General features: G+C 41.1%; 1 protein-coding gene across 22 annotated transcripts in view; it reads right to left on the reverse strand.

Annotated features, from left to right (window-relative positions):
* The window catches only part of CADPS (calcium dependent secretion activator), a 395853-nt gene that overhangs the window by 162072 nt on the left and 212743 nt on the right, over positions 1 to 21038 (reverse strand). For all 22 annotated transcript variants that reach the window (XM_075183352.1, XM_075183348.1, XM_075183335.1 and 19 more), the window contains exons 7-9: positions 17652 to 17763; positions 15781 to 15920; positions 14495 to 14561 (exon numbers count right to left, since the gene is read on the reverse strand). In XM_075183352.1, the coding sequence (XP_075039453.1) occupies positions 14495 to 14561; positions 15781 to 15920; positions 17652 to 17763 (319 nt within the window). The remainder of the gene's footprint in view (positions 1 to 14494; positions 14562 to 15780; positions 15921 to 17651; positions 17764 to 21038) is intronic.

Here is a 21038-nt window from a genome sequence, read left to right on the forward strand (position 1 = left end):
AAATATTTATGCTAAGTCTCTTTGTTAAAAAAAACACATTTCTTTTTGCTTGTCTGCAGTGCTAAGGGTTAACTATTTTACAGTGTGCAGCAACATTGTAGCAACAAAGAAAGAACTTTGAGGGGCATATTCAATTGTTGGCGTTACAGCCAAAATTAACGTGCCCAGCGCACTATTACCGTCATTACGGTAAATACCGCTGTTACGGTACTTTTCACGCTGGATTTCAGCTCGCGGCTCAGGGAGCTGCGAGCTGAAATCCGGCTAGTATTACCGTTAATAACGGTAATAGTTTTTCCGCGGCGGAAACCACCAACAATTGCATATGCCCCTAATAATAGTATTGGGATTGGGGCTGTCATGTGTCCTAGTTTTCTAAAGACATCTTGGGCCTGATTCATTACGGAAAAAAAGCAGTAAGTTTTCTCTTGGGCAAACCGTGTTACAACACAAGAGGTGCTAAGTAGTTTATTATTTTGCACATAAGTTAAATCCTGGCTGCTTTTTCATGTAGCACACAAATACTTGACAGCTTTGTTTGTACACTGAAATTTAAAGTTGATGTAGGACATGCCCTACCCCAACTATAAATCTGGCATCACATTTTAAATTTACCTCCCCCTTCAATGCAACATGGTTTTGTCAAGGTGCAAAGTTACTCCTTTTTTTTGCTTTTCTTTCCTTAATGAATCAGGACCCTTATTTTTTAAAATTAACAGGATAAGTGGAAATATGTTCTTGTAACCATTTTACCTTATTTGGAATCTAAAGCAATAATGTGGAACATTACGTAGCCTGAAAAATTTCAGGTCACATGTCTATCATAGTTTTTCACTTCAGAAGTATGGCAGCCCTAATTCTAGAGGCAAGGGGGCGTTATGAGAATCCAGACTAAAACCTTATTAGAAAGATGCCAGCTGAAGACTGGAGTTAACAAGTAGATAGGTTAGAAATAATTTTAGTACAGTAAAAGCAAAAACGTTAATAATAATTTGCAAATGACACTGTTTATTAGGGAACAAGAATTTCGTAACAGAGTTTGAATGGAGTTCAAATCAGACAATTATTTTTTTTAAATTAGTTTTTCCTATGTCCAGTAGTTTCTGAATTGGATGCAATGGGTGATCTTGATGTATCTGCAAGTCACACACACATTGCATACATAATCTAAGGTGAGAAGAGTATCAATAGAATTTGTGACAATAGATTGTGACATGAAGAATTTTAAATAATAACGTCAGTTATATCATTATATGTATCTCACAATCTCCTTATGAGTGCTAATTATAACTGGGGATTCCAATTATAATTTTTAATTGAAAAGCCTGTGAAAAGCTTTTCTCAAATTCGGGTTCCCAGTCAAGTCTCCCTCTAACAGCATTTGGGGACCTTCCACACTCTGCACTATCCTAGTGCCTGGAAACCCCCCTCCAAGCCTGGGGCACTGTATAATTGAGGTGGCCACGCCCCCATGCATGCTGGTCACGCCCACTGGTGGCATGGTGTGGAAACTCCCCTCTACAAATCCTGCGTTTGCCCCTGGGGATCCCACGAAATCCCAAGGGCTTCCCCAAACAGACTGGGGACCTCACAGGCTCTAATACCACTGACATAAGCAGCCATGATGAAACCCTAAGCAGCTGTGCTGCTCCTATCATGGAGAGCTGCATCACATACGTGTGTGGTAGAGATACAGGACACCCCCTCTACCTGCTGAGCCAATGGGAGAATGGCTCAAGTGGGCGGAGTTTGAATGTGTGATTAAAATAAAGCAATTAAGAGAAAAAAATGTGGACAGTGTGAGGAGAACTGAGGGATGGAAGCTGAACACTTACTGTTAACATGGATGACTGAAGAGACATAGCGACAGTTTAATTAATCTTTTTCTGAGAAAATAGTAGCAAAGAGAGAGAGTAGACTGAGAGAAAATAAATTCTATATATGTCAAAAGTGGATATGAGAATAACAAGTATAATAATAAGTAACACAGAGTGTGCGGACAGTGTAATAATTGAGTAAAACCTATAATTGAATATACATTTTAAATGACAGAGATATGGCTATAGAATATGCAGCATCCAGAGGTCTGGTAAAGAAACCCTTTACAATGCAGCGCCTCTTTAAATTTAAGCGCTGAAGAGGCTGAACACGCCGGAGATGAAGAATCCGGAGATTCATACATTTACCCCCAGGTGTTGTGAAACTACAAGTCCCAGCATGCTTTGCCAATGTATAGCAGTTTATTGCTGGAAGGGTATGCTGGGACTTGTAGTTTCACAACACCTGGAGTGTCACAGGTTAGCCAACACTGATATAGAACATACTTGCCAATCTCTGAAAAGGCAATTTCGGGAGATCCCGGTCAGGGAACGTGGTTGGAGGGTGGGAGGGGGCGGGGCGCTGTCAATCGCGTCATTTTGGCCCTCCCCGCAACAGAAGCATAATTTTGACGCGGAGGGCGATTCACCGCGAATTGCGTCATTTTGATGAGTGAGTTCCGTATGCAGGATACTTGCCCGCTCTCCCGGGAGACCTACCCGAATTTCGGGAGTCTCCCGGACATTCCGGGAGAGTTGGCAAGTATGATATAGAGCATTCAAGTATTGCAGCAGTAAATAAAGTCTGTGACCTTACTAGACAGTGGCATGAGTATGCTGAGTAACATTCAACAACATGGCAACATCTACATTATAGTATGGAGTCATAAATTAAGGATTGCATCCAGACTAGAAAGAGAAAACCATGAAGTATCATAAAGTTTTCATTCTCTCAGTAACAGAGGAGACTCTGCTGTTCATGCTATCTGACAGGAGGACCAACCAAGCTCATCAATATTTTTCTTTTTATTGAGGGAAAAATGTCCAGATCTGTTCATTATATATTCTCATGGGGCTAACCTGAGGTAAAACTGTTTTTATTTGTCACAGATAAGTCAGCAATAGATTCTCCCTTGGTGTTGGAGGAGCTGCACTTCACCAATAGATTATTTAAGCCCGGGGAGTTCATTGTCCCGAACCTGTGGCTGTAGCTGAGTAAAGGGATGATCATGGTATTTTAATAGCAAAAGGGGAAGAGGTGTGATTTTAAAAAAGGGCGTTTTCTCTCGTCTGAAAATGGACTTAAAGATCCGTGCTATGGTACTAGCCAACTGGTGAAAGGCTGTCAGCGTAGGGATCATTTACCCAGATGAGATCTGTGGCTTCCCAGGGCACATGATAGCAGACAACCTTGTCATACCCAGGGACACAGTCCTCTAAAGAGCACCGAGTGAATGCAGCCCTGGTCAGGGGTGACCAGGAGAAGACCTGTGGAGGGAATTCACTTCACCTGCACACTATTACCGTTATTATGGCAATAGTGTGCGTAAATACCGTTATTACGGTAGTTTTAACGCCGACTTAATATTACCGTAATAAAAGTAATATGTTTAACGCGGCGGTACTTCGGGGTAATTGTTTTGTTTCTATGTTAACCTAATGTAACTGATGTCGCTGGTGAATGCCTGGAAGACCAACTCCATTTCAGTCAAACAAGGTTGCTCTAGCCCAGTGTTTCCCAACTCCAGTCCTCATGGACCACTAGCAGTACATGTTTTCCATATCTCCTTGCTGGAGCACAGGTGTATTCATTACCGACTGACACATTTTGAAAGATCCACAGGTGGTCCTAATTATTTCACTGGTCACCTGGAAAACCTGCACTGTTAGGGGTCCCTGAGGACTGAAGTTGGGAAACACTGCTCTATCCTTTCGCTGAATGCATCAGAGAGAATCCAGAGACCAGAGTGATCAGCGCAGCTGGAACAGGCAGATTAGAGGCCAAGTTTTCACTCTACGTGGATGACATCACTCATCCAGATCGGCCGAGACATTGGCTGAGCTTCAGTGGTAAAGGTCAACTGTGGGAAGTTATAAGCAAACCTCTTCTGGCAATGACAACTCTCTTCCACCCCTCCCCTTTACCATCAGGCCTGAATTTGTCAAGATCTTGGGAGTCCGTTTTGCTGGAGAAGGTTTAGCCCTGAACTGCTGGGTAGAGTAACTGGCAAAGGTAAAGCAAATGATTTGCCTGTGGAGTGTCAGAGATTTTACAATCACACAGTCTGTAGACCCATCACAAGGGCAGTGCTTTACTTAATGGAAACATGGACATATTTAAGTGGAATGTGATGTACAAGATGCCCTTCAAACGTGTGTGTGTGTGTGTGTGTGTGTGTATGTGTCTATACCTATCTATATCTATATATAGATAGATGGATAGATAGATAGATAGATAGATAGATAGATAGATAGATAGATAGATAGATAGATAGATAGATAGATAGAGGCAGCACAGTGGCTTAGTGGTTAGCACTTCTGCCTCACAGCACTGGGGGTCATGAGTTCAATTCCTGACCATGGCCTTATCTGTGTGGAGTTTGTATGTTCTCCCTGTGTTTGTGTGGGTTTCCTCCGGGTGCTCCGGTTTCCTCCCACACTCCAAAAACATACTGGTAGGTAAATTGGCTGCTATCAAAGTTGACCTTAGTCTTTCTCTGTGTATGTTAGGGAATTTAGACTGTAAGCCCCAATGGGGCAGGGACTGATGTGAGTGAGTTCTCTGTACAGCGCTGCGGAATCAGTGGCGCTATATAAATAAATGGTGATGATGGTGTATGTATACTTTTCTTTACAGATGCAGCCTGAAACCATCACTACTTGGTATTAATTGACCCTCAGTCCCTCTCCTGTAAGCTGTTTAAATGAACACTACTTATGTAAAGCAGACCTAATCCCGGACCCCCACTCACACTTACCAACCCCCTGCCTCCTCGGAATTCTCAGTTTCCTTGACCACTGCTTCCCCTGCTCCTATACAATGCCCCTTATTAATGTTATCCCAACCCAATCTTTACATCAAGCCTTAGCCCTCTGCATCTGGGGTGGGGGGTTGTAAAATCTCTACTGTTTTTAGAAAAATATATAGCTGTGATAAAGCAGAGACATAGTTGTTTAATTAAAATGGCTTAAGACTAAGTTAAAAAAACCTATTTATTTTCGAGACAAATAACGCGTCTTATTTTTGCACACATAAAAACGAGAAGCTTTGAACACTCATCATTTATCGCAGAGAAGCTGAAGAGTGACACCTTGTCACAAAGAATGCCAGTTTAACTGCTAGGTGCCAGTCATATCAAGGCAAATCCAAGTGATCCCGGCCGCTGTTGTCATCGGCGCTGTAAATGGCAGCTTTCACTCCTGTGTGTTACCATCTTCCTGACACGATACATTCAATGTCAGGGAGATGACGGTAGCCCTGTCGGCTGCAGGGGACTGTGTCAGGCTCCAGTATGTCCTCCAGGAAGGAGGCAGGCGGCATCAAACCCCAGCCAGAATTTAGCATTTTCAAAATCTGGAAGGAGACTGTTAGAAAGCAGAGGATTCTCCAAGCTGCAGGCAAGAAACTTACAGGGAAATTTACTGTCAAATTATTTCAAATGACTTTGTTAAGGTTGTGTCACGTCCCGCTTTCCTTACATCATCTTATTTGTTTAGACATCTTTTTTGACCTCTGGAATCAACTTCGCATTTGGATATTTGCTTTTAAAATACTTATGCCAATGCGTCTCAGGAGGTCTTGGGAAATGAAATGCAAATTCCCATCTCAAACGAAATGAAGGCTATTGCGTTAGACATAATGGAATCCGACTTCTTGAAATACAGTACAACACCAGTGTCTGATAATTAATGAGACGCTGTGACATATTATTTGAACATGATATGTAAAGTACACTCATTTACAAGCAAAAAAAAAACATTTGTATATTTAGTACAATGCGCCATCTAGTGTTGGAAGACCGCAACTGTTCAAGAAAGACTAATGTCTACGGTCTTGTACAGGACTTTGTAAGATGTGTAAAGTTTAAATTAATGTGGTGTTTTCTTTCTCTCTCTCCCCCTCTCTCTGCCCCCTCTCTCTCTCCCTCTCTCTCTCTCTCCCTCTCTCTCTCTCTATTTCTCTCTCTCTCCTCTCTCTCTCTCTCCCTCTCTCTCCCCCTCTCTCTCTCTATCTCTCTCTCTCTCTATTTCTCTCTCCCCCTCTCTCTCTCCCCCTCTCTCTCTCCCCCTCTCTCTCTCCCCCTCTCTCTCTCTCTCTCCCCCTCCCCCTCTATCTCTCTCTCTCATTGTCCCGTGATATAATGACGTTGGCATGCTACTTTAGGAAGGGTTCAGGGGAGGTGATCTATCAACGGGCGATTTTGTCCAATACATAAAATTGCCTTAAATAAATCGATAATTTCACAAATGTTCTAATCTATTAAACGTTGATCGATTTTAGAATTAGGCAATTTTACTCTGCTGTGCAAAACTGATCTTTATACCCAATCATTAGAATAGGCAAAGTATTTCAATGGGAGCAGAAAACCCATTCAAATGCATTGCCGATAGAAATGAATGGGAAAAGCTCAGCCAATCACAAGCAGTGAGTACATACTGGCATCTTGAAAACAATGAGTCTGGAGGCAAAGCAAGAAATACTACTGTGGAACTGTTTCATTCAGATCCCATGCGGCTCTAGGCAAACATACTTTTTTGGGCCCCTTTTTAGTCAAAAATAAAAAACAAAAAACATAAAAATGGGTTAGGATAGTCTGGACCCTAGGCGGAAGCATAGATTGTCTAATGAATGACCCGGCTATGGTTCCAGTGTACCCAGACTGACAGGCATGCTGGTTCTTGTAGTTCTATGACCATCAGGCCCCATAACAGTTCTAAGCTAAACTAGGCCCACAGTTATTAAACTAGTGATTTCTTGGTATTACAGGTGGAAGGTTTGGAACTGCTTTGGCAGACAGGTAAGGGCATACTTGGCCACTCTCCGGGAATGTCCGGGAGGCTCCCGAATTCCGGGTAGGTCTCCCGGGTTCCCGGGAGAGCAGTCAAATCTATTGAAGTGGGCAAGATGTAAGCCTCAATGATTCGATTCACATCATTTTGGACCTGTTCCCCTGTGACAAAATTACTTGATTTTCTGCAACCCGCCCTATCCTGTCCTCCCGGAGGACAAAAACTCAGTGTTGACAAGTATGGGTAAAGGCATAATTGCATAACCACATTTAATAAATCTAACTGATTGGCATCTATAAACTAAAGTCTCAAAATCACAGACAATGGACCTGAGTCATTAAGGAGAGCAAAGCATAAAAAAGGAGTAACTGTGCATCTGGGCAAAACCATGTTGCATTTGAGGGGGAGGTAAATTTAAAATATGGGGACAAATTTATAGTTGGTGTAGGATATGTCCTAGATCATCTTTAAATTTCAGTGTTAAAATAAAGCTATCAGGTATTTGTGTGCCAGATGGAAAAACAGCCAGTATTTAACTAATGTGCAAAATAATAAACTAATTTGCACCCCTTGCATTGTAACATGGTTTGTCCGGAGAACATTTACTCCTTTTTTTGCCTTTCTTTCCTTAATAACTCAGGCCCTATAAGTGCAGAAGTTGCTCCTGTGAATTAAACATAGAAGAAAGCAAAACCCTATAATGAAAACAACTACAGTCAGGTCCATAAATATTGGGACATCGACACAAATCTCATATTTTGGGCTCTATACACCACCACAATGGATTTGAAATGAAACAGACAAGACATGCTTTAACTGCAGACTTTCAGCTTTAATTTGAGGGAATTTACATCCAAATCAGGTGAATGGTGTAGGAATTACAATGGTTTCTATATGTGCCTCCCACTTTTTAAGGGACCAAAAGTATTGGGACAATCGACTCAAAAGCTATTTCATGGACATGTGTGGGCTATTCCCTCGTAATTTCATCATCAATTAAGCAGGTAAAAGGTCTGGAGTTGATTCTAGGGGGTAAATGTATTATACCAGTGTATGATACATTTACCCCTAGGTGTGACATTTGCATTTGGAATCTGTTGCTGTCGACTCTCAATATGAGATCCAAAGAGCTGTCACTATCAGTGAAGCAAGCCATCATTAGGCTGAAAAATCCAAACAAACCCATCAGAGAGATAGCAAAAACATTAGGTGTGGCCAAATCAACTGTTTGGAACATTCTTAAAAAGAAAGAACGCACCGGAGAGCTCAGTAGCGCCAAAAGACCTGGAAGACCACGGTAAACAACTGTGGTGGATGACAGAAGACTTTTTTCCCTGGCGAAGAAAAACCCCTTCACAACAGTTGGCCAAATCAAGAACACTCTCCAGGAGGTAGGTGTATATGTGTCAAAGTCAACAATCAAGAGAAGACTTCACAAGAGTGAATATAGAGGGTTCACCACAAGATGTAAACCATTTGTGAGCCACAAAAACAGGAAGACTAGATTAGAGTTTGGCAAACAACATCTAAAAAAGCCATTACAGTTATGGAAAAACATCCTATGGACAGATGAGACAAAGATCAACTTGTACCAGAGTATGGGAAGAGAAGAGTATGGAGAAGGAAAGGAACTGCTCATGATCCAAAACATACCACCTCATCAGTGAAGCATGGTGGTGGTAGTGTCATGGCGTGGGCATGTATGGCTGCCAATGGAACTGGTTCCCTTGTGTTTATTGATGATGTGACTGCTGACAAAAGCAGCAGGATGAATTCTGAAGTGTTTCAGGCAATATTATCTGCTCATATTCAGTCAAATGCTTCAGAACTCATTGGCTGGCGCTTCACAGTGCAGATGGACAATGACCCCCAAGCATACTGCAAAAGCAACCAAAGAGTTTTTTAAGGCTAAAAAGTGGAATGTTATGCAATGGCCAAGTCAATCACCTGACCTGAATCCGATTGAGCATGCATTTCACTTGATTAAGACAAAACTGAAGGGAAAATGCCCCAAGAACAAGCAGGAACTGAAGACATTTGCAGTAGAGGCCTGGCAGAGCATCACCAGGGATGAAACCCAGCGTCTGGTGATGTCTATGCGTTCCAGACTTCAGGCTGTAATTGACTGCAAAGGATTTGCAACAAAGTATTAAAAAGTGAAAGTTTGATGTAGGAATGTTTAGTTTGTCCCATTACTTTTGGCCCCTTAAAAAGTGGGAGGCACATATAGAAGCCGTTGTAATTCCTACACCTGATTTGGATGTAAATTCCCTAAAATTAAAGCTGAAAGTCTGCAGTTAAAGCACATCTTGTTTGTTTCATTTCAGATCCATTGTGGTGGTGTATATAGCCCAAAATATGAGAATTGTGTCGATGTCCCAATATTTATGGACTTGACTGTATCTATCTATCTACCTATCTCATATCTATCTATCTGTCTATCTATCTGTACTACACAGTCTTGTTTTATTACTGTGTTTGATCCCAATTGTAAAGCGCTACAGAATTTGCTAGTGCTATATAAATAAAAGTTATTGATAAATGTTGATGTAATGCTGGAATTGGTGTTATCGTTTTTATAACCTGAATTTGTGCAATGTCCAGTTTCACTAAACAATGCCAAATTCAAATTGCCATTGCCACTAATAGTCGTCTTTAAATAGTTTTACTAACAGTTATGTCAGAAAGTCATGTGAATTTAGCAGCAAAATTAAAAATTCAAGGGTAATTTACATAATTCCTGGGCTGAATCTGTAGCAATGAATTTTTTAAAGCAGTATAAGTGAAATGCCCGCTTTCACTTCTCATTCTAAATAACAAGGCTTAAACTATCAGTGTAACTTATACACTACAGCGTCACTACCAGTGTGTCACTGCTGCCATCTGCTGGACAAACTGAGGGCACGCTGCAAAAAATGTCAGCATAATTGTCAAGTTTGACTCTCTCCTGCCTGCACTGTGAACAGGGCCCTCTTAACAACATTTTGGGCCCCCGGGCAAAGCAGTGCACCGGGGCCCCTATATATACATATATAAAAAAAAAAGCGACTATATATATATATATGGGCCCTGCAGCTCAGGGGGAACCGTCAGAGGCAGCACGAAAAAAAATCCTGAAAAAAAAGAAGAGGAAAATACTTACCTTGCAGTCAGCTGGTGATCTGGCTCCCTCCCTGGTCTCCTCCTCCGTCACGCTCCGCAATGGATGTCGGGTGGGCGTGATGACGTCACGCCCGACATGCACTGCGAGCGCCGCATGGAGAAAACATTCAAGCTCTGCAGTACATTGACATATCAGCACACACACTGCTGCCTTCTCTGGGGTGACAGTCTCAATTCCCAGGAACATATCCGTCCCGAAAAAACTGTAGCATAATGGATCCAGCCTAACGTTTCCTATTAAAAGAAAATGCTAGCAATGATATTTCTTTACTCAGGGCGACCAAACGCGGGAGGTCAAGGGGTAAATGTATCAAGCTGAGAGTTTTGCATCGGGTTTGAAAAGTGGAGATATTGCCTATAGCAACCAATCAGATTCTAGCTGACATTTTGTAGAATGTGGGTTTGAAAAACCAATCAGATTCTAGCTATCATTTATTTAGTACATTCTACAAAATGATAGCTAGAATCTGATTGGTTGCTATAGGCAACATCTCCACTTTTCAAACCCACCGTTAAACTCTCAGCTTGATACATTTACCCCCAAGTGTTTTTCTCCCAACACCTAAACTGTTCAGGGCACCTGTCGAATACAGGTAAAACATTGCAGATCTCCAATGATGAGATACTTGTCATGACTGGTGCTGGTCTGCTCTAGTTTTTGGAGCAACTGTGAAGACATAAGCTCAAAGGGAGAGATTCAGTTCCCCGCGTTGTTCTATAGAACACGGAGTGCTCATCTTTACCGTTAATACGGTCATTTCAATGCTGATTTTTGCTCACAGCTCCTTGAGCCGAAATGTATTTATTTTATTAAAATTTTATTTAACCATCCTCATCAGTTAATCTGTATGTTTTTGTTTATTATAGGTTCAATCAATATAATGATGAATGATATTGGTCTTTAGATTCATACACCGTTGCAATCAACAGTTGGGATATACAATGAAGCGCACACAACTTCACAACAAGCTGTGAAAATCTTTGCTGTCACTTTTGTTTTGTTTTTATACATTTCCAAACGTTTTCATGCTTTTTCTGTGTTTTGATGAGTGGATCTGACCCTATCACCTCTATGTATAGAAGGGGAGAGAAAGCAGAGTGCTAGGAGCAGCCCCCTCAGACAGACGCTCTTTTCCCCACCATACAGATACATCATATTTCGGCAGACAGCTGGTTGTGTTAAGAGTCACGGACAGAACTCAGGTGTTTCAATGCCACCCCCCACCCACAATAACAAATAAATACAATTTTTTTTTATTTTTTAGGCTTGAAAAGTGAAAGTGTCAGGAATCAGGGGGCTCAGGGCTCTGCCTGTCACAATAGAGCCTCTCTTGACAAGACTTTGTCAGTAACGCTGGCGGGTTCTATGATTTTAGCAAGTTCACTGATAGAAAAGAGACACATTACTTTTATTTTATCCTGATTTATTGGCACCGCAGTTGTTTGGTGTCAGGCATTTTATTGTGGGTGAAAACACTAATTTCTGCTCTATCATTTGCTAATAAGCATCGGGTCCCAGTTTAGTGTACAGAACATGTGACTAACGTCAATGCCATACAGAAATTTTAAAGGCAACCTTTGCTTAAAGTGTGCCCATCGCTTCCACACGGTGGAGGTAGCCATTTTGTAAACTCAACCAATATCCACGAGACTACAGCCTTTCTATTCATTGGGAACTAGTGACATCCATGAGGTACAGATTGATAGTTGCTGACTTTTCTGAGCGCCTGTGAGGATCCGCCGCAATACCAGTTACAGGCGACAGGTGGCAGTGCACCGTCAACACTGATAACTGCAACGTGAGGATCAGCCGTAACACCAGTTACAGGCGACAGGTAGCAGTGCACCATCAACACTGATAACTGCAACATGAGGATCAGCCGCAATACCAGTTACAGGCAACAGGTGGCAATGCACTGCCAACACTGATAACTGCAATGTGAGGATCTGCTGCAATACTAACAGCAGAAGACAGGTGGCAGTGCATCGTCAACACTGACGACTGCACTATTTTTTCACTTTCTGCAATCAGAAGTTTGCTAAATGTCATATACAGCCTTCATAAGGCCCTCATCTTTGCAAGAGTAAAGTTGGAATTTTCATCAGGTCCCAGACTTAGTTTACAGAAAATGTGAGTAACATGACATTTCAGAATAACCTTTGCTTAAAGTGGCACCCATCTTAAAATGTGTGCTGGTCGGTAACTGTAGCATATGCGTCTGGTTTATGCCAGGCATAAGTCATATACACTTATGTCCCACTTGCGCCCATGTTTCTAGCGCACAATTGTGCAAGAACGCCTTTACTGTACTCGGTCTATGTTAGTACGCCCCCTTCTCATCTATCCAAGTGCAAGCAGATAAATGTCAGAATCTTGCAAATCTGCATAAGTGCATATGCACTTTCTGAACACGTGCAGAGCAATTCCACATACGATATTCTATGCGTACTGGCGTAGTACTCGCTCTGCATTAGCCCCAAAATCATAACGGTGAATTGACAGCTGTAATTCATTGTAAAATATAGAATCGGTAAATAAATATTAATTATGGTGCTCTGGGTTAAATGATGAGAATACCTCTGAGATAGTGATGAGCGAAATCGCAGCAAAATTTTGGGCCAGTAGAGTTTAGCGGTAGATCAAACTGTGACGTTCCGCTGATACAGTCTTCAAGTTCCCTTTTTGCGTCTCTGTTGTGTGGAATGCCGTTACCCACTGTATTTGTGCTGTATATCCGCATTCCACGGAATTCATAGTCTGTGAATAGCACTCTGACAACTACATTCAATTGTTTCCACTGAGCGGCGTGGTTTCGGCAAGAACCGGGAACACATATGGTCATATTTTCCCAGGGAAAGTAAAATTTTGCTGGCGAATGCGAAAAGGGGGTGAATATGACCTGCAGTATAATCTGTCTATTTAGTACAATACCTGAGCATCCTAATTACAACAACTTCTCCACCAACGCCTGCATCAAATTCCTAACTGGGCTGATTGTTTGGTGGAGGTCTGAGGTACCATTACTGCTGTATGTGTACAATGAGGGGAGTAAGTATTATCAGGAGCAAAGTTTCTTTCAGAAATACAGATGTTGAGAAAATAAAGCGTATAACATAAATTCAGTTTGGAGCTATGCTGGGCTGACAGGTGTGACCTGCTCTGTAAAATATATTAGTATGTGTCTGGCAAGGAGTAAATGAAACAGGGAAGTGTTCTGCAGATAATGAGGTCAGTAAACTAATTATCTGCTACATAATTAGTAAACTAATTATTTGCACAGAAATCCAGAGGGATGCTTTGCGAAAGAGGAACTTTTAAGGTTATGGGTGGTACAATTTTACAGTTCCTATAAGAATAAAATGTAACGTAACAAGCATATGGTGGAAATCGTTGTGGGCGTGGCCATCCAATGGAGAAGGCGTGGCTATCCAATGGAGGGGTTGTGTCTAGCAGTTAACAAGTGCTAGTCCGTTGCCAGCACCCCTATATTCTTCCTTGCAATGCCATAGAACATCTCTGTTTACTGCGTGAGGTTCGTCCTTTTAACATAAACTTTAAGTGAATAAAAAAACTCCCCCAAAAACATTTTATTGAATTAAAACAAATCTTCTTTTCTTTTCTCTTCAGCTGCCGGACTCTAAATAGAACAGAAAATCTTTATTTCTTCTTGTTATTTGTGGAATTAGTGACCGATCTCTTATCGCAGTCTCCCACCAACTCCAGCTTGGTGTTCAATAAATGCTGCTATTACTTGGGGAGTACTTGCCTTGAAAAGTCGTGTGCAGCAAAACTCAACACATTTGTAAAAAGCCTAGCAATAAGTGGGTTGAAATTCTTATTTACACCATTTTAGTTGAGTGGAATTATATGGAACTAACTTTCTATGTGTTCAATATAGAGTTAATTCTACAGCAGATATATATCAATTTGCCTATTATATATATATATATATATATATATATATATATATATATATACACACATACATATACATATATATATATATATATATATATATATATATATATATATATATATATAATCAAATTGCGATCCACTTCCCATGTCTAAAGCTGGGTACAAACTGCACAAAATTCCTGCAATTATCATGCAGATCACATGATAAACGACCGTTTGGTCAGGTATCACATCACTGTGTACGCTTACGCTTCCACAACCATATTTTATTGCATCAAAGCCCATCGTATCTGTTGATTTGGTTTTATAAACTTTCAAAAAAACCATGCAACAATGTCGAGCAAATGTGGAAGTGTGTACACATGAATCTCATGAATCATGGATCACCGGGACTTTCAGTTGTGGGTAAAATCGTTACAGAAACCGTACCTGCAGTAATTTTGACATTAGGAATAACCATATACAGTTTAAGTACCAATCACTATACAGACCACGTGAATTCAGGTTTTTTTTGTCATATTCTACAAATGTTTAAAATTAGTGTAATAATATTTTTATCTTAACATACTCATAATGTAAATATTACCTGCACCAAGACGAAAAAACGTTTTTTCCACCTCTTCCACACGTTCTTACCAATTGCCCATAAATACCTAGGGGACAATTCAGAGATAGCAAATTAACAAGTGCAAATTAATTGTACCAAATGTGTCTAATGATTACTAAGTAATGAGACCAGGAGAGTTTTCGTACATAGTGTAATACAACAGAGCAGGGTCACCGGTATCATCAGGTGTTTGTGATAGGCTCTCGCTGTGGAAATTGGAGATTTCAATGAAATAGTAATGAATATCAATGCCTAGTTAGACAATAAGTAGAATAGGCCCTAGACACTGTCCTGTCACTACGATGCACAGTACAAGCGCTTCTTGCAGACACAGAGCCGGATTAAGGGAATGGAGGCCCCTGGGCTAAGGGGGCCTCCATTCCCCCATGAGGGTCCCCCCCCGGTGATGCGAGCCGCCCCCCGGTGAGCCGAGCCGCCCCCAAGGCACTTACCTCCTTCTTCTGGCATTGCAGTCCGTCCCCGGCGTGCTGTACGCTCTTTACTGAGGAGATCTCGTGAGAGTGAGACTCACGAGATCTCCTCCGTAAGGAGACTACAGCACACCGGGGAAGGACTGCAGTGAAAGCGCTCAGCTGCACTGATAGCGCCGGGGGCGTCCCTGACCGATCAATACTGTTGCTGAGCACTTTCAAGGGCCCCCTGGATGCCCAAGGCCCCTGGGCTGTAGCCCAGTTAGCCCTAGGGTTAATCCGGCCCTGTGCAGACATGACGACTATAAGAGCTGGCATAGAGTCTTGGTATATTTTGCCCCATACATTTATGGGAAAAAAAAAGGATGACTATTTAAAGACACATTTAAATGAAACTCCACAGTGCCTAATGGCAATAATAGACAAGTTTTTCTCTTTAGTAACACTCTTTATTTTAACGTCAAACACTTAATAGTTGAGGTACCAAATTGATTACATATAGAATGTATATAAACTCTGGCCTACTGATACCCCTGATCTAAAAGAGAAAATAGAGGGCTGCTATATATTTAGCTGCAAGCTCTTCCAAATAAAGAACAGACACAATCAAAACAATTTACACGTGTCATTTAAATGACTGATAAAACTTGTCTGTGATGTCGTATCATGAGATTTCACTATCATCTTCCGCTCAGATCAAATCACAATCCCAAAATAGTCAATAGACTTAATAATGTAATTTCATATTAATAACAGAATGGGCAAAGTTCATCTATTTTTAAATACATTGTGGCTATTGTCTGGTATTGACCTGGTGTTGGGTATGTTACTTACCCACAATGCTTCATGTTCTGTGGTTTATCCATTCGGACAGCTAATTTGATTTTCAAATCGTGATCGGGGCAGTTTTTGGAGATTGTCATTTTATGAAATTCTGACTGTTTGGGGCTGTTGGGTGTCGGGTGTAGGACAACCTAAAATATACACAAAGATAGAATAAAGACAATGAGAAATGTTTCTGTGTGCATTATAAGCTGCTCCTGCAGCTCGGCACAGAGTGGAAGCAGCCATATTGTGGGTGGAGCCAATATTCATGTAATGCATCCGCTCAATTCACTTGGAAGCAGTGACATCACTACGGCACAAATTGCCGGTCACTGGTTCCTAATGAATGGATAAGCCGCCGTCTCGGGAATAGTGGATTAGCCCATAAACTGGCTGCTCCCATTGTGTATAGACTAATGATGTGATGTGACAATTATTATTATTGCTACTACTATTACATTATTTAGTAAGCTCACGTAATTACTAAGTTATCAAAAATGTTCTGAAAAAACAGAGTTAATGAAGGTGTAAGGTCAGTGTACATGTGCAAAATAGATTGTAAGCTCTCCAACTCAGGGACTTTCAAGACGCATGTTTATTATCATTTGTAATAATTGTAATGTTGCATTATATTTATGTTCTTGTATACACCCCTTTATTTTATTACTTCCATAAATAAAAACCAATACATGGGGCTTGTCCGTGGTGGACTTATGATGTACGACTGCTTAAGTGCAATTTCAAATATAAAGACCTAGAAGAGATGAATAAAACAATAACTTTGTGTTTATAAAATACTGCTCTGATTCTTAGGATATGGACCAGATTCTTCTATGTAAAGTGCAATTATTCTCTTAATTCTTTTCCAAGCTTGAAGTAATTGAATCTTATTACAGTGAAACTCTAATCTCAAGGATTGTGCCTCAACCCTGTCCCATAACACACTTACAATCATTATTAAGTCAGGTCTGAGAAGCAGTCAGGGGAGATAGAGAATGTTGTAGACATAAGAGAAGGAGATAGAGAATGTTGTAGACATAAGAGAAGGAGATAGAGAATGTTGTAGACATAAGAGAGGAAGATAGAGAATGTTGTAGACATAAGAGAATGAGATAGAGAATGTTGTAGACATAAGAGAAGGAGATAGAGAATGTTGTAGACATAAGAGAAGGAGATAGAGAATGTTGTAGACATAAGAGAGGAAGATAGAGAATGTTGTAGACATAAGAGACGGAGATAGAGAATGTTGTAGACATAAGAGAAGAAGATAGAGAATGTTGTAGACATGAGAAGAAGATAGAGAATGTTGTAGACATAAGAGAAGAAGATAGAAAATGTTGTAGACATAAGAGAAGGAGATAGAGAATGTTGTAGACATAAGAGAAGAAGATAGAGAATGTTGTAGACATAAGAGAAGAAGATAGAGAATGTTGTAGACATAAGAGAAGAAGATAGAGAATGTTGTAGACATAAGAGAAGGAGATAGAGAATGTTGTAGACATAAGAGAAGAAGATAGAGAATGTTGTAGACATAAGAGAAGAAGATAGAGAATGTTGTGGACATAAGAGAAGGAGATAGAGAATGTTGTAGACATAAGAGAAGGAGATAGAGAATGTTGTGGACATAAGAGAAGGAGATAGAGAATGTTGTAGACATAAGAGAATGCTAGTATGTGTAATATTAAATATATTCATACCTCCCTACCTGGGGCGGAACAGTGTATCTCTGGGCTCAATGGCAAAATTTGGGTAGAGGCTCAGTGATTCCGTTCTCGCCATCCAGCTTCGAATGGGACAAAATTAACAATGCCCCAGTCCTACTAAAACCCATCCTGAATCAATCTAGTAATTTAGTAAAAGAGACCAGTGGGAGGTCTTACCCGTCCAAGTTCCTTATCCTCCAATGCCAACACTCCGGTGCTCTCGGTGAAAAGCTTGACCTTGACAGCGGGCAATGCGTGTGTGGTACTGAAGTCCCCTTGCGTCCCCCAACTGTAAGAAAAATCAAACGAGCATCAGTCAGCATGAAACGGTATGGTAAGGAGGTCAGGGTTAAATAAAAAGAGACAAAATAACACAAAAATGTGCCGTGACTCTGTGACAAGAAAAGTGTTAATTGTCTCTAGTTCATGTGAGACAGATGTCTGGGATGGTAGTTCAGTGCTAAGAGATCGTATGTGCGAGATGTTGCAGATCAGCAACGGAAAACTTGGGGGTTTGTTTAACCAATTTTTGTAACTAATTTCTGGGCATTCAAAGCTGTGGTGCAATGAAAGGTCTACAGTGGGCTATATAACAATCATGATGTAGCTTTGTATTAGGATTGCCTGGTCAGCGATTTAAAATAGGACGGATATGAAACTCATGCAACAATTCCTATAGAAATTACATTTTTAAAGGTTAAAGTGGCTGATCTGGCAAACTGACTATGTATGGATCAGAGACGCAGAGTAATATAAAGCGATCATATAGTAAATATACATTGCGAGCACATGGTCATTTACAAAGAGCACATAAAGCATCTATATATAGCTCACATGTATTTTTACAGAACCATCAATCATACACAGGTGCATTGTGCAAGTTCATGACCCACCTTTGCTTCGAATGTAAATGATCATTGCAGTTTTGAAGGTGGAACTGAAAAGCACACTGGCCCTTGCGGCTTATTGACATTGGTATGGAATGTACTGATTACTGCGTAAGTTTCAGGTTCACTTGTATGGGTAAAAATCCCAGTATTATAGTAGATATTTAGTTTTTGTGGGACATAATCCAGCGCATGATGGCACCTATCCTGTAGCAGTGAGGAATGCCCACACATCCACCGACACCCTCTCATCTGTCCATGCAAAATTCACTCACAATGCATTTGCCATACAAATCCATGCAACATTTTGAAATACTGGTCCACCTTAATTAACTACACTTTTGTGAATCCTGGTTGCCAAATGATCCTTTCTGTGTTATTGCTGCAAATTATATTAGTGATTTAGAACAATTTCAAATGTAAGCTATTTAATTCTATATTTGATGGCTCCAAATTGTATTTACTTACATTTAAACTTTGCAAAAATGTCCCATAAGGCTTGCCTCATTTAATTATTGGCCAACAAATTTTGCAAATTTTACCAGCAGAATTTGACCTTAAGTGTTCCCAATCCAACCACAACATGCTGCAGAATGGATTGAATATCATTGTCCCAGCTCCAGACTATAAATTTCACTAAAGATGAAGAAACAGTTGAACTAGAAGATTGTATTGCCAGAAATTTGCACCTTTACGAAATGGCCTGTTCCACACTCGATACATTCAAGATGTATTAGTTTTTCAAGAAACTTTGTTCAATAGGCCTGATTGGTATCAAGTTTTATAAAGTTCTAAATCCATCCTCAAAAATAGTCAAGGCAAGCAAGAACTTGCCATAAGTTGCTTATCAGTCCCTTTAGTACGATCTAAGGTAGGTCTTAAAATGAAAGTCCTCTCACTTGAATATTGTCCTTCACAGCATATTTTCCAGCTATCCCGCCAAACCGGCAATCAGGACCTTGTCCTAACTGCCGGGACTGTTGGGAGGTGTGTTCCACTCAACGCAGTGAGTAGGTGCCGCAAACACCAGTCAGGGATTAGCACAGCGATGCAGCTCTCTATTTATGGGAGTGGATGAGAAATTCTAGACACGCCCCTAGGTGATGTGGCACACCCCCATCATGACGCGGTCACACCCCTAGCGTTGATGCTACCCATGCCCTCACAGTCCCAATTCCTCAACTCCAAATGTTGGGAGGTACACCCCATTGTTTCAGCAAACAGACATGTGCCAGGGGCAAACGCAGGATTTGTAGAGGGGGGTTTCGACACCACGCTGCCAGTGGGCGTGACCAGCATGCATGGGGGCGTGGCTATAATTTTAGACAGTGCTTGGCTGCTCTCCAACTCTTCCTATCCCCATAATATACATAGGCAATGCTGCGTGCACTACTGTTAGGTGCACGCAGCTCTCCCTTTTCAAGCAGAGCTGTTTGAAGCAGGAGCAGGATCCAGCCACCTCAATTATACAGTGCCCCAGGCTTGGAGAGGGGTTTCCAGGCACTATGAAACCCCCCCCCCCTCAGTTTGCCGATGTGTGCTGTGCTTATAAAATGTTTGGATTCATTCACATAAAAAGTACATTATTTTTAGTCCTCCTTCATTGTTATTCTATTCTGGTCACAAACACAAGTCGCTTAGTAATGTGACTAGTTCCTAGTGAATTGGTAAGTGCAGTCTCATGGTTAAGCCCATATTCATGTCTGTCACCATTGTCTGTAGATAACAGGTGCTCAGTAAGAGCACTTAGACCAACTATTGCGTTATCGGACCTTTGAGCATTAACGTACATATTACAGTTTGGGTACTACTGATAACTTACACTGTAACTAAATTGGTGTTTCTACATAACTAAATATGTCCAGTATGTTGCTTGCCCTACCAGTTTGCTGAAAAGCTTTTTACGGTGACAGAGCTTCTTTATCTTAAATCACTTTAGCATTGGGATGTAAAGGAGGGGGAGTGCACAGAAAGCTAAAGCTTCATAGGCTTAAGTGACTGAATAGCTCTCTCCAGTGTCACAGAGATGCATTGTACAGGCTGCTGGATGCAAACACTTGAACATGACCAAATATGTCCCTGCAAACTGGAAGGAGCTATTTCTCATTAGCTATATGCATTTTGGACCTCTACAAAGCCACTCAGTCGTTGACTTCAGGCTGGGGAAAGTATTGTTGATAATAAAGGAGGGGAGGGTATCTCTGTTACACCCCCTCCCCATTATTTTAAATAAGTTCTTAGGTGTGGTGACTCTGTTGTACTAAGTGCGACCCCCACCTATATAAAAGTGTGAAGTTGAAAATGAGGCATTTTAACTCCATGCTTGATAAAGTTGCAGTAGTCCTTCAATAAATATTACATGTAAAGCTGATAATAATGCATGGAGTTACCAAAGTGAACTCAAGAATACCACCAGGCCTGAAGGCTGTTACTCTGTCCCGTCTATGATTTAAGTAGTATGAGTGTGAGTGGTCGCTCAGAGAGACATTCGTCAGGTCCAAGATTACACCTGCTGATGTCTCGATTGTAGATGGGGATGTCAGGCGGCAAACCGGTACTCAATGCTGTTGGTGTGAACTGCACAGGGCAGGTAAGGTAGAGACACAGTCCCACTAAGCAAGAATGTCAGTTCTTGTGTCAAGAATTGCCAAACATGACCAAGTGGACTGTGCTGGAG

Source organism: Mixophyes fleayi, chromosome 8 (assembly GCF_038048845.1).
Source record: "Mixophyes fleayi isolate aMixFle1 chromosome 8, aMixFle1.hap1, whole genome shotgun sequence".
Taxonomy (NCBI): domain Eukaryota; kingdom Metazoa; phylum Chordata; class Amphibia; order Anura; family Limnodynastidae; genus Mixophyes; species Mixophyes fleayi.